Below are 12356 nucleotides of genomic sequence, written 5' to 3'. Positions count from 1 at the left end.
CTCTACAAATCAGCCGGGCTAGACAATCTGGACCCTCTCTTTCTAAAATTATCTGTAGAAATTGTTGCAACCCCTATTACTAGCCTGTTCAACCTCTCTTTCGTATCGTCTGAGATTCCGAAAGATTGGAAAGCTGCCGCGGTCATCCCCCTCTTCAAAGGGGGTGACACTCTAGACCCAAACTGCTACAGACCTATATCTATCCTACCCTGTCTCTCTAAGGTCTTCGAAAACCAAGTTAACAAACAGATCACCGACCATTTTGAATCCCACTGCTCAAGGTTCTAAACGATATCATAACCCCCATCGATAAGAGACATTACTGTGCAGCCTTATTCATCGACCTGGCCAAGGCTTTTGACTCTGTCAATCACCACATTCTTATTGGCAGACTCGACAGCCTTGGTTTTCTAAAAAATGATTGCCTCGTCTGGTTTACCAACTACTTCTCTGATAGAGTTCAGTGTGTCAAATCGGAGGGCCTGTTGTCCGGACCTCTGGCACTCTCTATGGGGGATTGCCACAGGGTTCAATCCTCGGGCCTGACTCTCTTCTCTGTATACATCAATGATGTTGCTCTTGCTTCTGGTGATTCTCTGGTACATCTCTACGCAGACGACACCATTCTGTATACTTCTGGCCCCTCTTTGGACCGTGTGTTAACTAACCTCCAGACGAGCTTCAATGCCATACAACTCTCCTTCCGTGGCCTCCAACTGCTCTTAAACGCAGGGAAAACTAAATGCATGCTATTCAACCGATCCCTGCCCGCACCTGCTCGCCTGTCCAGCATCACTACTCTAGACGGCTCTGACTTAGAATACGTGGACAACTACAAATACCTAGGTGTCTGGATAGACTGTAAACTCTCCTTCCAGACTCACATTAAGCATCTCCAATCCAAAATTAAATCTAGAATCGGCTTCCTATATCGCAACAAAGCATCCTTCACTCATGCTGCCAAACATACCCTCGTAAAACTGACCATCCTACCGATCCTCTACTTCGGTGATGTCATCTATAAAATAGCCTCCAACACTCTACTCAACAAACTGGATGCAGTCTATCACAGTGCCATCCATTTTGTCACCAAAGCCCCATACACTACCCACCATTGCGACCTGTACGCTCTCGTTGGTTGGCCCTCGCTTCATACTCTTCACCAAACCCACTGGCTACAGGTTATTTACAAGTCTCTGCTAGGTAAAGCCCCGCCTTATCTCAGCTCACTGGTCACCATAGCAGCATCCACTCGTAGCACGCGCTCCAGCAGGTATATCTCACTGGTCACCCCCCAAAGCCAATTCCTCCTTTGGTCGTCTTTGCTTCCAGTTTTCTGCTGCCAATGACTGGAACGAACTGCAAAAATCTTTGAAGTTGGAGACTCACATCTCCTTCACTAGCTTTAAGCACCAGCTGTCAGAGCAGCTCACAGATCACTGCACCTGTACATAGCCCATCTGTAAACAGCCCATCTACCTACCTACCTCATCCCCATACAGTATTTATTTATTTATGTTGCTCCTTTGCACCCCAGTATCTCTACTTGCACATTTATCTTCTGCACATCTACCATGGCCTATTTATTGCCTTACCTCCCTTATTTGACCTCATTTGCACTCACTGTATATAGACTTCTTGTTTTCTTTTTTTCTACTGTATTATTGACGGTATGTTTTGTTTTACTCCATGTGTACCTCTGTGTTGTTGTATGTGTCGAATTGCTATGCTTTATCTTGGCCAGATCGCAATTGCAAATGAGAACTTGTTCTCAACTAGCCTACTTGGTTAAATAAAGGTGGGAAAAAACCAACATAAAAAAACAGTGAAGAGGTGACTCGGGATGCTGGCCTTCTACGCAGAGTTGCAAAGAAAAAGACATATCTCTGTCCAGTGTCTGTGTTCTTTTGCCCATCTCTTTACTTGTTATTGGCCAGTCTGAGATATGGCTTTTTCTTTTTTCAGAAGAAAGATCTTTGTTTCTGGCCATTTTGAGCCTGTAATCGAACCCACAAATGCTGATGCTCCAGATACTCAACTAGTCTAATGAAGGCCAGTTTTATTGCTTCTTTAATCAGAACAACAGTTTTCAGCAGTGCTAACAAATTGCAATAGGGTTTTCTAATGATCAATTAGCCTTTTAAAATGATAAACTTGGATTAGCTAACACAACGTGCCATTGAAACACAGGAGTGATGGTTGCTGATAATGGGCCTCTGTATGCCTATGTAAATATTCCATTAAATAAATCAAATCAGCCGTTTCCAGCTACAATATTTATTTACAACATTAACAGTGTCTACACTGTATTTCTGATCAATTTGATGTTATTTTCATGGACAAAACAATTGCTTTTCTTTCAAAAACATTTCAAAGTGACCCCAAACTTTTGAACGGTAGTGTACGTATATACTATATGGGTATTGAAATATACTTGAGGGTGGATAAGAATAAAAACACTAATATAAGAAGTGGACAGTACATGTTTTGTTTTTGATCTGAATGTTTACATTATGATTTTTCTCTGAACTGTATGTGAACCCCTCTGCAATCTACTGGCACTATTAAAACTAGGACTTCAACCAGGCTGTCCCTATGCTATTTGCTCTCTTTCTCTCTTAAACTGCTAGCACAAAGCCTCTGTGAAAATGTGGTTTTTCACAAAAGAGCATGAAAAAAATATAAACTCAATTCAGCAGGGATGTGTGCATCTACCACACATTATACCCATTATACCTGTGTAGAAACTACGTCACCTTCATAGGTATTACCAAATACCTTTCAATTCACATTCCTTGCAGAAATAACTTCTTGTAAACCTTTTAAAATATCCAGAAAGACAGTGGTCTTAGAAGGGTATTTATACTTTAAAATACATATTGGATGTGGATGAAAGCATTCTGCCAGTGTTTTAATGTCCTAGTTTCATATTTTTTTCTTTACCTCCAACTCTATATATCCAAGTGAGCCTATGAGGACCTTGGGGATCAGATTGACCATTATACCCATTGATCAAACGTATAACAGACAGACACTGCTCAAAAGGAGTTGTTTGTGATATCTACACTCATTTGCCACTTTATTAGGTTCACCACCCTATTCACGGACATAAATTGCTCCTACTTACACCATGTCCAGTGGTCTTGGCTTGCTAGACACTAAAGCATGCAGAGAAGTATTCAGGTATTCTGTTTCTGTTTGAACTTTAGAATGTGCTAAATGACAGCAGTCTGTGATGGTCTTTTTTTACTCAGAAAAGTTCCAAAACGTTTATTTTTATTTTTATAATTCCAACACTCAACTTGTATTGACTGTAAAAAACTCCAAGTGGACATAAAAACATGAACACTCCATCTCCTTTCCCAGTTTCATCAACTGTTTTGAATTCACACTGTTCCAGATGCATAGGGGGTTGTACCTAATAAAGTGACAACTGAATCTATAGACGTTCCAGAATGTGTTCTGGGTATTAAACATTTGGCTGTAAGTGTTGAACAGTTGAATCTATTACCTCAGGAGATGGTACCATTCAGCTTGTCTGGGGATGACAACGAAGGACTTCAACAAAGCCCAAATAGAAAATTATTGGAAGGGGCTCTTTGCTGTTAAATTAGAGATATTTAAATAAATAACTGTTGTGCCTTTTAACTACTTTATAATTTGGCACTGTTGCACTAAAAATGCAAACATTGATTTGGCATACAATTTAAGATTGTAAACATTGTCTGACTTCATATAGAACAAATTGCACTTGAAATTAACATTTCTTTAAAGATATCGCAAATAAATGCATATTTTCACTTTTTTTCTGCAAAAATCACTGAATTAGTTATTGATTTCTTCATCTTTAAAGGCAATATTTGAGATTGTATGTATTTCTATCAATCCAAAACTGGAATTTCTACTTAAAGCAAAGGTTGTAAAGGTATACTAGACATTTATAGAATAAATCATATCTAGTTTGATGATCATGACATAATCAGTGAAAAAGTTATTGATTCATACGGCTTAAAATGGCATTTTATAGATTATATATATTTATATCAAGTCAACTGGAATTTCTACTCAAAACAAAGGTTGTAAAGGTATACTAGACATTTATAGAATAAATCATATCTAGCTTGATGTTTCTGTGAAAAACAGTGAATTAGTTATTGATTTATACCACTTTAATTAAATGGCATCTTATAGATTTTACGTTATTCTATCAAATCAAAACTGAAATCTTTCCTCGAAAAAGGTTGTAAGAGTATGCTAGACATTTATAGAATAAATCATATCTAGTTTGATGATTATGTGACAAACAGTGTATTAGTTATTGATTTTTACATTTTTAAATGGCTTTTGGTGAATGTGTGTTGAATGTCTGTTGAATGTCCGAATGTGTGAATGTAAAGCCAACTTTACCTCGGTCAGTTTGTCAGTGTCAAAGTAGCCTGCCATTTCGATCATTTGTGCGGTATAAAATAAAACGTTTTTGCCAAAGTCTCCAGTCATGTAAAATGACGTAGAATTGCATGAAATGCGTTTATAAAAGGCCCAAGTTATACCCGACGATAGGCTACTAAACATGTTACCAGCAGGGTTGAAATGGCAAGGCTATGTTCCCGCTTGAGCGGATAATGCATTCACGTTAAACGCTACATGTCAGCGGAATCGCAAATTACCCTCACAAGGAATCTGTAAGGCTTCAGTTTGAATAGAGCCCTAGATGACACCAATCATGGATAAGTAGCCTATTGTCGCATGTCTTTGGGTAAAAGCCATAGTAAAAGTTGACGGGAGATTGTGATGGGGCAGATAAAAATTATCTTTGGGCCGATACCTTAGAAAGAGTTGGTTGGATAGAGAGAAATGACGTGCTAATTTATTAAATTAAGCTTATATGTATATGCAAATGAGTTGTTATTTTCAAACATTATTATTCAATCAATATAATAACAAAACATAGAAAAGAGAGTAGCCTACCAACCTCAGAGTCTCCAGTTTACAGTGGGGATTCCCCAGTGTAGTAGACAGCAGCTTTACTCCTGAGTCCTTCAGGTCATTGTTACTCAGATCCAGCTCTCTCAGAAGTGAGGGGATGGTCTGAAGAGCTGATGCCAGTGCTTCACAACTTTCGTTATTGAGATTACATTGATAGAGCCTAAATGAAACATTTCAAAGAAACATATGAAGACAGAACCTCCCCAGTCCCTGCCAGCCACCATCACGATTGAAACGGTTTTACTCAGCGACCTGTTTAGTTGGATTTGGCCCAAACCTTTTATCCTGTGTCCCAGATCTGGTTTTGATCCATGCACCGTTTTCTCCTATATCAGCTGTTGAACTCTGTAGCTGTCTTAAAATCAACTTTGGCCTCTTAATGACGTCCCTGTTAACCTGTTATGTTGACCTTGCTCCAAGGAATATGTACTTAGTGTCTTGGAATTTGGTATAACCTCCTCCTGATCACTGCCTGTCCACAATATCCATGGGATGGTTTAGAAATACTCCATAATATTTATTTAACATTGAAAGTGTGGAGTTGATTGTGGAGATCAGTGAAAATAATCAGGCTATATCCTTCAGGAAATACAAACCTGAGAACAAGAAACATACTGACCTCAATTTCTCCAGTTTACAGTGTGGACTTTTGAGTCCAGTGGAGAGCAGCTTCACTCTTAAATCGATCAGGTCACAGTGAACAATGTCCAGCTCTTTCAGATGAGAGGAATTTGAGCTGATAGCTGAGACTAGTACTTCACAGAAGTCGTCTGTTAGTGTATTTCGATTCAGCCTGTACACAAGATTTATTTCATTTTATTATAACATGCATTTTGTTTGTAATTCAAAGATCCCAACATGCTAAATCAAAATGCCTGCACTTATTTAGTAAATCAAACAACCCCTGACAAAGAAATGAATGACTTGTCCAAATTGATGTACTAACAGAAAAACTACTGACCTCAGTATCTCCAGTTTACAGTGTTGACTCCCTAGTCCAGTAGAGAGTACCTCAACTACAGAATCCCGCAGTGTGAAGTTACTCAAGCCCAGCTCTCTCAGGTTGCAGCTGAGAACTGTTTTTATAGAGGAGACCAAATTATCACGTCCCTTTTTTACGAGTCCATTCCCGCAGAGACTGCAATTGCAGATATAATGCATTTTAAGGCAGCTTGTTTCATCAACACATTGAGGCAGATTGTTTTGTGAGACATGCTGTTATATCTTGTGGACAGATGCACGTAACATAACTGGTATTGATGCCAGACTGGTGCGACGACTAATGAGAAAGTTTGTTTCGGTGTGGCATTAGCACAAAGGTAAAAAAAAAAAAAAAATGGTTTGCAGTAATATGTCATCTTGGACACCCAGAACTAAAATCTTGCATAATTGCATCAGATGCTCGATTAATGCCGCATTCACGTGCTAGTTAGAAGAAGGAAACTATTACATTTCCGACTTGCTAACTAATTGAACGCGGCACGTGTAAAACTACAACCAGTTAGCAAGTCAAAGACTTCCTAGTTCCTAGTTGCGACTAGCACGTGAACACGGCATAAGTCAATTTGAGGCAAATGTTTGCCTAAATGGTCAATTGTAGTGACAAAGAAAATATTAACACATACAAGAAAGAAAATGTTACCTCATCATTCAACGGCACTTGCTGACGTAAAATGTATTTTTCTATTTGAAAAAAATTAAATAAAAAATCTCTTCAATTACCTCAGTGCTTCCAGTTTACAGTCTTGGCTAGACAGTCCAGTACAGAGCACATCCACATCTGAATCCATCAAGATTGAATCTATCAGGTGCAGTTCTCTCAATGGTGAGTTTGGTAACTGGAGAGCTGAGGCCAACGCTGCACAGTACCATCTATCCAGATAAACGCCTTCAATTCTGCAGAAACAGAGGAAAATTACATTTAGTCTACATTTGAGTCATTTAGCAGACTTACAAGAGCGAATAGGGTTAAGGGCCTTGCTTTTCACCTAGTCAACTCAGAGATTCGAACCAGCAACCTTGCGATTCCTGGCACATCGGTCTTAACTGCTAGACTACCTGCTGCCCTAATTATTCCTGTGAGGATTTGGATCTGCACAGTTCTCCATAATTTCTGTTTGCACACAGGCCCCGATTCTGACCTGAGTTAAGCTTAAATGGAATGGAATTCCCTTTTTATGTGATTTTCTCTGAGTATTTTTGACCTTGAATACTATTCACCCACTATTCATTTGAGGTGGAGCTTGATCAAATGAAGGTGTGGTGGAGGTGTGTCTACAAATATTTCGTATTCTGCCCTTGACTTAATTCCACCACCTTTACGCGTGAGGAAACCATGAAAAAGGTCGAGCGAACCTAACGGTTCAAGGTGGAATTTTTGTATTTTATTTCACCTTTATTTAACTAGGCAAGTCAGTTAAAATGTCTTATGTAGCTTGGATGAAAGGTGCCCAGAGTAAATGGCCTGCTCCTCAGTCACAGTTGCTAATATATGCATATTATTATTAGTATTGGATAGAAAACACTGAAGTTTCTAAAACTGTTTGAATGATGTCTGTGAGTATAATATAACTCATATGGCATGCAAAAATCTGAGAAGAAATCCAAACAGGAAGTGGGAAATCTGAGGTTGGTCAATTTTCAACCCAGCCCCTATTGAATACACAGTGGGATATTGGTTATGATGCACTTCCTAAGGCTTCCAACCATCTCTAGAATGAGGCTTCTACTGTGATGTGGGGCCGGATGGGAGCTCTTTGAGTCAGTGGTCTGGCGGAGAGCCAGGTCCTGGTCACGCGCATTTCACATGATAGCGACCTGCGTTCCATGGCTTTTCTACAGACATAGGAATTCTCCGGTTGGAATGTTATTGAAGATTTATGATAAAAACATCCTAAAGATTGATTCTATACTTAGTTTGAAATGTTTCTACGACCTGTAATATAACTTTTGGAAGTTTTTGTCCGAGTGTTTGGATTTGTGTACCTAACACCATAACACAAGTAGCTACTTGGACATAAATAATGGACATTATCAAACAAATCAAACATTTATTGTGGAACTAGGATTCCTGGGAGTGCATTCTGATGAAGACCATCAAAGGTAAGGGAATATTTATAATGTTTTTCTGATTTCTGCTGACATGGCGGATGATTTATTTTCTTTTTCTGAGCGCCTTCTCAGATTATTGCATGGTTTGCTTTTTCCGTAAAGCTTTTTGAAATCGTACACAGCGGTTGCATTAAGGAGAGGTATATCTATATTTCCATGTCTAACAATTGTATTTTCATCGACATTTATAATGAGTATTTCTGTAAAATGATGTGGCTCTCTGCAATATCACAGGATGTTTTTGGAACTAGTGAACGTAACGCGCCAATGTATACTGAGATTTTTAAAAATATAAATATGAACTTAATCAAACAAAATATACATGTATTGTGGAATATGAAGTCCTATGAGTGTCATCTGATGAAGATCATCAAAGGTTAGTGATTAACAACAACAACAAGATTACCTTTAAAACGGTATAAAATACATGTAATTATGAGATTTCTGTTGTTTTGAATTTGGCGCCCTGCACTTTCACTGGCAGTTGTCATATCAATCCCATTAACGGGATTGCAGTCATAAGAAGTTTTTAAGAACAAATTCTTATTTACAATAACAGCCTAGGAACAGTGGGTGAACTACCTTGTTCAGGGGTAGAACGACATATTTTTACCCTGTCAGCTCAAGGATTTGATCTAACAACCTTTCGGTTACTGGCCCAATGCTCTAACCACCAAATGCCGACTTTATGGGGGTCCGGAGAAACTCAGCTACACCAGTGTATATGTTCCATACTAACAGCCATCCAAATACAGACTATACTGATTTCTCAACAGCATGCTTATTGCATTTCGGGTCAAAGAGGTAATGGGTAATGAAAACAATAACAATTCAGTATATTCATTGTTATTTGGTATGTGTGAATTTTGACGATCTTTCTTACATTGCCTTTCTGCAGTTCCTCACAGCTGGAAGAAGTCTGAAAAAACCCTTTTGGGAGGTTTTATATTTCTTCAGGACAAACTCATCCAACACCTTCTCTGACATCAGAAGTACATAGGCCAGTACTGAGCAATGAGCGGGTGAGAGCTCTCTGTCTGCTTCCTTTTCTGATAGATATCTCTGAATGTCTTCATGTAGGGAATGGTCTTTAACTTCTTCAGTCAAAGAGAAGAGATTGAGGCACCTCTCAGGGGAGACATCAATTAGATCCATCTCCTTAAGTATTATCTTCATTTCTTTAACAATCTCTGAACTGTTCTCTGTCTTTGGCAGCAGGCCTTGTAGGAGGCACTGAACGGATTCCATAGACATTCCAAGAAGGAAGCGGAGGAACATGTCCATCTCTCCATTCTCTCTGGACACAGAATTGTACATGGTAATCTCCATCAACTCATCCAAGGGAAGGTCTACAGGCTCGTTCTCCAAGATAGCTTTGAGATATGGTTCTGAACCTTCCATCAGGAAAGACTTGAGGCTCGATGACGTCTTGAGGCTCTTGGTTGTGAAACAGTGGAAAACAAAGAGGGCAGCAATAAACTCCTGAATGGTCAGATGCATGAAGCAGTACACCTTCTTTTTGTACACCTTCTCTTCTTTAAAGATTTCTGTGCACAACGCAGAGTAGACTGCAACTTCACTGATGTCAATGCCATATTCATTCAAGTCTTCCTCATAGAACATGAGATTGCGTTTCTCCAGGTGTTCAAACGCTAGCTTTCCCAGCTTCAGAAGGAAGTCTTTATTTGATTGCCAGATCTTCTGTTTATCCCTCTCATGCCCAGGATCCTTTTGTGCCAGCTGTATTTGAATGAGCAGGAAGTGAGTGTACATCTCAGTCAGAGTTGTAGGGATTTCTCCATTCACATTTTCTCTCAACAGTTCCTCAAGAACCTTAGCGGAAATCCAACAGAAGACTGGTATGTGGCACATGATTTGGAAAGTTCTCGATGTTGTAATGTGTGCGATGATTCTTCTGGCAACTTCCCCATTCTTGACCCTCTTTTTGAAGTACTCCTCTTTCTGTCGCTCATCGAACCCTCTTACTTCTGTCACCAGGTTGATGTATCTACGGGGAATCTGATTGGCTGCTGCAGGTCTAGAGGTTATCCAGATCAGAGCATTGGGAAGCAGCTTCTCCTCGATGAGGTTTGTCACCAATACATCTACATTGTTACCGGTCTTTGTAACATCAGTCACCCTCTTGGTATTGAACTTTAGTGGATGACGCTTTTCATCCAGACCATCAAAGATGAACAGAACTTTGCTGGTAGCATATATCTTTGCATCTTTTATCTCTGTAAGTTCAGGGTGGAAGTCATTTATAAGTCCATGAAGACTTAACTCATCATCTTTGAACGAATGCAGCTCCCTGAAAGGGAGGACAAAGATGAAATCCAAATCCTGATTGGCTTTTCCTTCGACCCAGTCAAGGACGAACTTCTGCACTGAGACTGTTTTTCCAATGCCAGCAATTCCCTTTGTCAGCACAGTTTTAATGGGTCTCTTCTCTTCTTTCTCTTGTCCAGCTAAGGGTTTGAATATGTCATTAGAGTTGATTGGAGTGTCCGACGATGTTTCTCTCCTGGATGTATATTCAATCTGCCAAACCTCATGTTCTTTATTAACTCCTTCATTCTCTCCCAGCGTGATATAGAGCTGTGTGTAGATGCTGTTCAGGGGAGTTTCTTCCTCTGCAGTGCCTTCAAACACAAACCTAAACTTCTTCTTCAGACTGGCTTTATGTTCCTCTTTAACTCTCTGTATGAGTTCTGTAAGGACAGAGTCAGAATAAAACAGCTTTGTTATTAGAGCATAAGATAAAGAAGAAGTCTTATCCACCTTGTACTCATACGGTTGAGACTGTCTACTAATAAACCACTATAAGGTCTAGTGAGGTGCTGTGGGGTTTTCATGAGACTGTCTACTAATAAACCACTATAAGGTCTAGTGAGGTGCTGTGGGGTTTTCATGAGACTGCCTACTAATAAACCACTATAAGGTCTAGTGAGGTGCTGTGGGGTTTTCATGAGACTGTCTACTAATAAACCACTATAAGGTCTAGTGAGGTGCTGTGGGGTTTTCACTGAGACTGTCTACTAATAAACCACTATAAGGTCTAGTGAGGTGCTGTGGGGTTTTCATTGATACTGCCTACTAATAAACCACTATAAGGTCTAGTGAGGTGCTGTGGGGTTTTCACGAGACTGTCTACTAATAAACCACTATAAGGTCTAGTGAGGTGCTGTGGGGTTTTCACGAGACTGTCTACTAATAAACCACTATAAGGTCTAGTGAGGTGCTGTGGGGTTTTCATTGAGACTGCCTACTAATAAACCACTATAAGGTCTAGTGAGATGCTGTGGGGTTTTCATGAGACTGTCTACTAATAAACCACTAAGGTCTAGTGAGGTGCTGTGGGGTTTTCATAGTTTTTTTCTTAATTTGTCAGTAGTCAACAAATTATTCACCATTCCTCATCATACTCCTTTATCAGTAGTCATCTTATTCAACTCATTCCATTCCTCATCCTACTCCTTTTGAGTCCACACTTACTTATACAGTATCTATGGTAACATCTCCTATCTCCATCTCCTACCCTCTTCATAATGCATAATATGTGCATGCATATGCACAATACACAATGCAATATAACCTATTAGCTCCTATGTCATACATCATAATAATGCATATGTGCTTATAAGTAAAGATGTATTTAGTCTTCTTTGTCTTTATCTTCATATTGTGGTGGTAGTGGATAGCAGTGTGTGTTCCTCGACACGCTCTGGGTCTTTCTGCACTCTGGGGACAGGTAGAATAGATCACCATGCAACTCACTGCAGAAAGAGAGAGAGGGTTCAACCACAAACCTTTTATTTTAAACACACACACACACTCTCTAAAGTAAAATGTTTGACACCTTACCTTTTTTGTGTGTCACTGCATTGTGCAACCTGGGAGGAGTCATCTAGAATTTGAACAGAAAAGGAAAATATATGATGTTCTCCTACAGTTCTGAAGGTGACTTGATTGAATACAGTATGACTGTAATGTGCAGGTGGATACCTTTTCCTCACAGTTATGTAAAGAAGGAGGAAGAGTTGTGTTTTTACCGTTGTTCTGAGTGATGTTCTGAGTGATGTTCTGAGTGATGTTGATGCTACCTCCTACTTCATTATTTCTGATCACTGGGGCACATAGATTGCTTCCACCCTCAGCTGTGAGGGAAAACTGGGGATTGTATGCTGGTGAGAACGGAGATTGTAGGCTAGGAAGACTAGGAGAGACAAAGAGATAAATAGAGGTAACACTGGCCCCTG

General features: G+C 39.6%; 1 protein-coding gene across 2 annotated transcripts in view; it reads right to left on the bottom strand.

The window, feature by feature from the left end:
* Positions 1-12356, bottom strand: part of LOC124020880 (NACHT, LRR and PYD domains-containing protein 12-like) — a 30797-nt gene that overhangs the window by 10208 nt on the left and 8233 nt on the right. For both annotated transcript variants that reach the window (XM_046336180.1, XM_046336181.1), the window contains exons 3-9: positions 12150-12313; positions 11963-12004; positions 8981-10808; positions 6709-6882; positions 5948-6124; positions 5606-5779; positions 4973-5146 (exon numbers count right to left, since the gene is read on the bottom strand). In XM_046336180.1, the coding sequence (XP_046192136.1) occupies positions 4973-5146; positions 5606-5779; positions 5948-6124; positions 6709-6882; positions 8981-10808; positions 11963-12004; positions 12150-12313 (2733 nt within the window). The remainder of the gene's footprint in view (positions 1-4972; positions 5147-5605; positions 5780-5947; positions 6125-6708; positions 6883-8980; positions 10809-11962; positions 12005-12149; positions 12314-12356) is intronic.

Source organism: Oncorhynchus gorbuscha, unplaced genomic scaffold, assembly GCF_021184085.1.
Source record: "Oncorhynchus gorbuscha isolate QuinsamMale2020 ecotype Even-year unplaced genomic scaffold, OgorEven_v1.0 Un_scaffold_963, whole genome shotgun sequence".
NCBI classification, from domain to species: Eukaryota; Metazoa; Chordata; class Actinopteri; order Salmoniformes; family Salmonidae; genus Oncorhynchus; species Oncorhynchus gorbuscha.
Note: the sequence above shows the minus strand (reverse complement) of the source record. Positions and strands in the feature narration are given on the sequence as shown.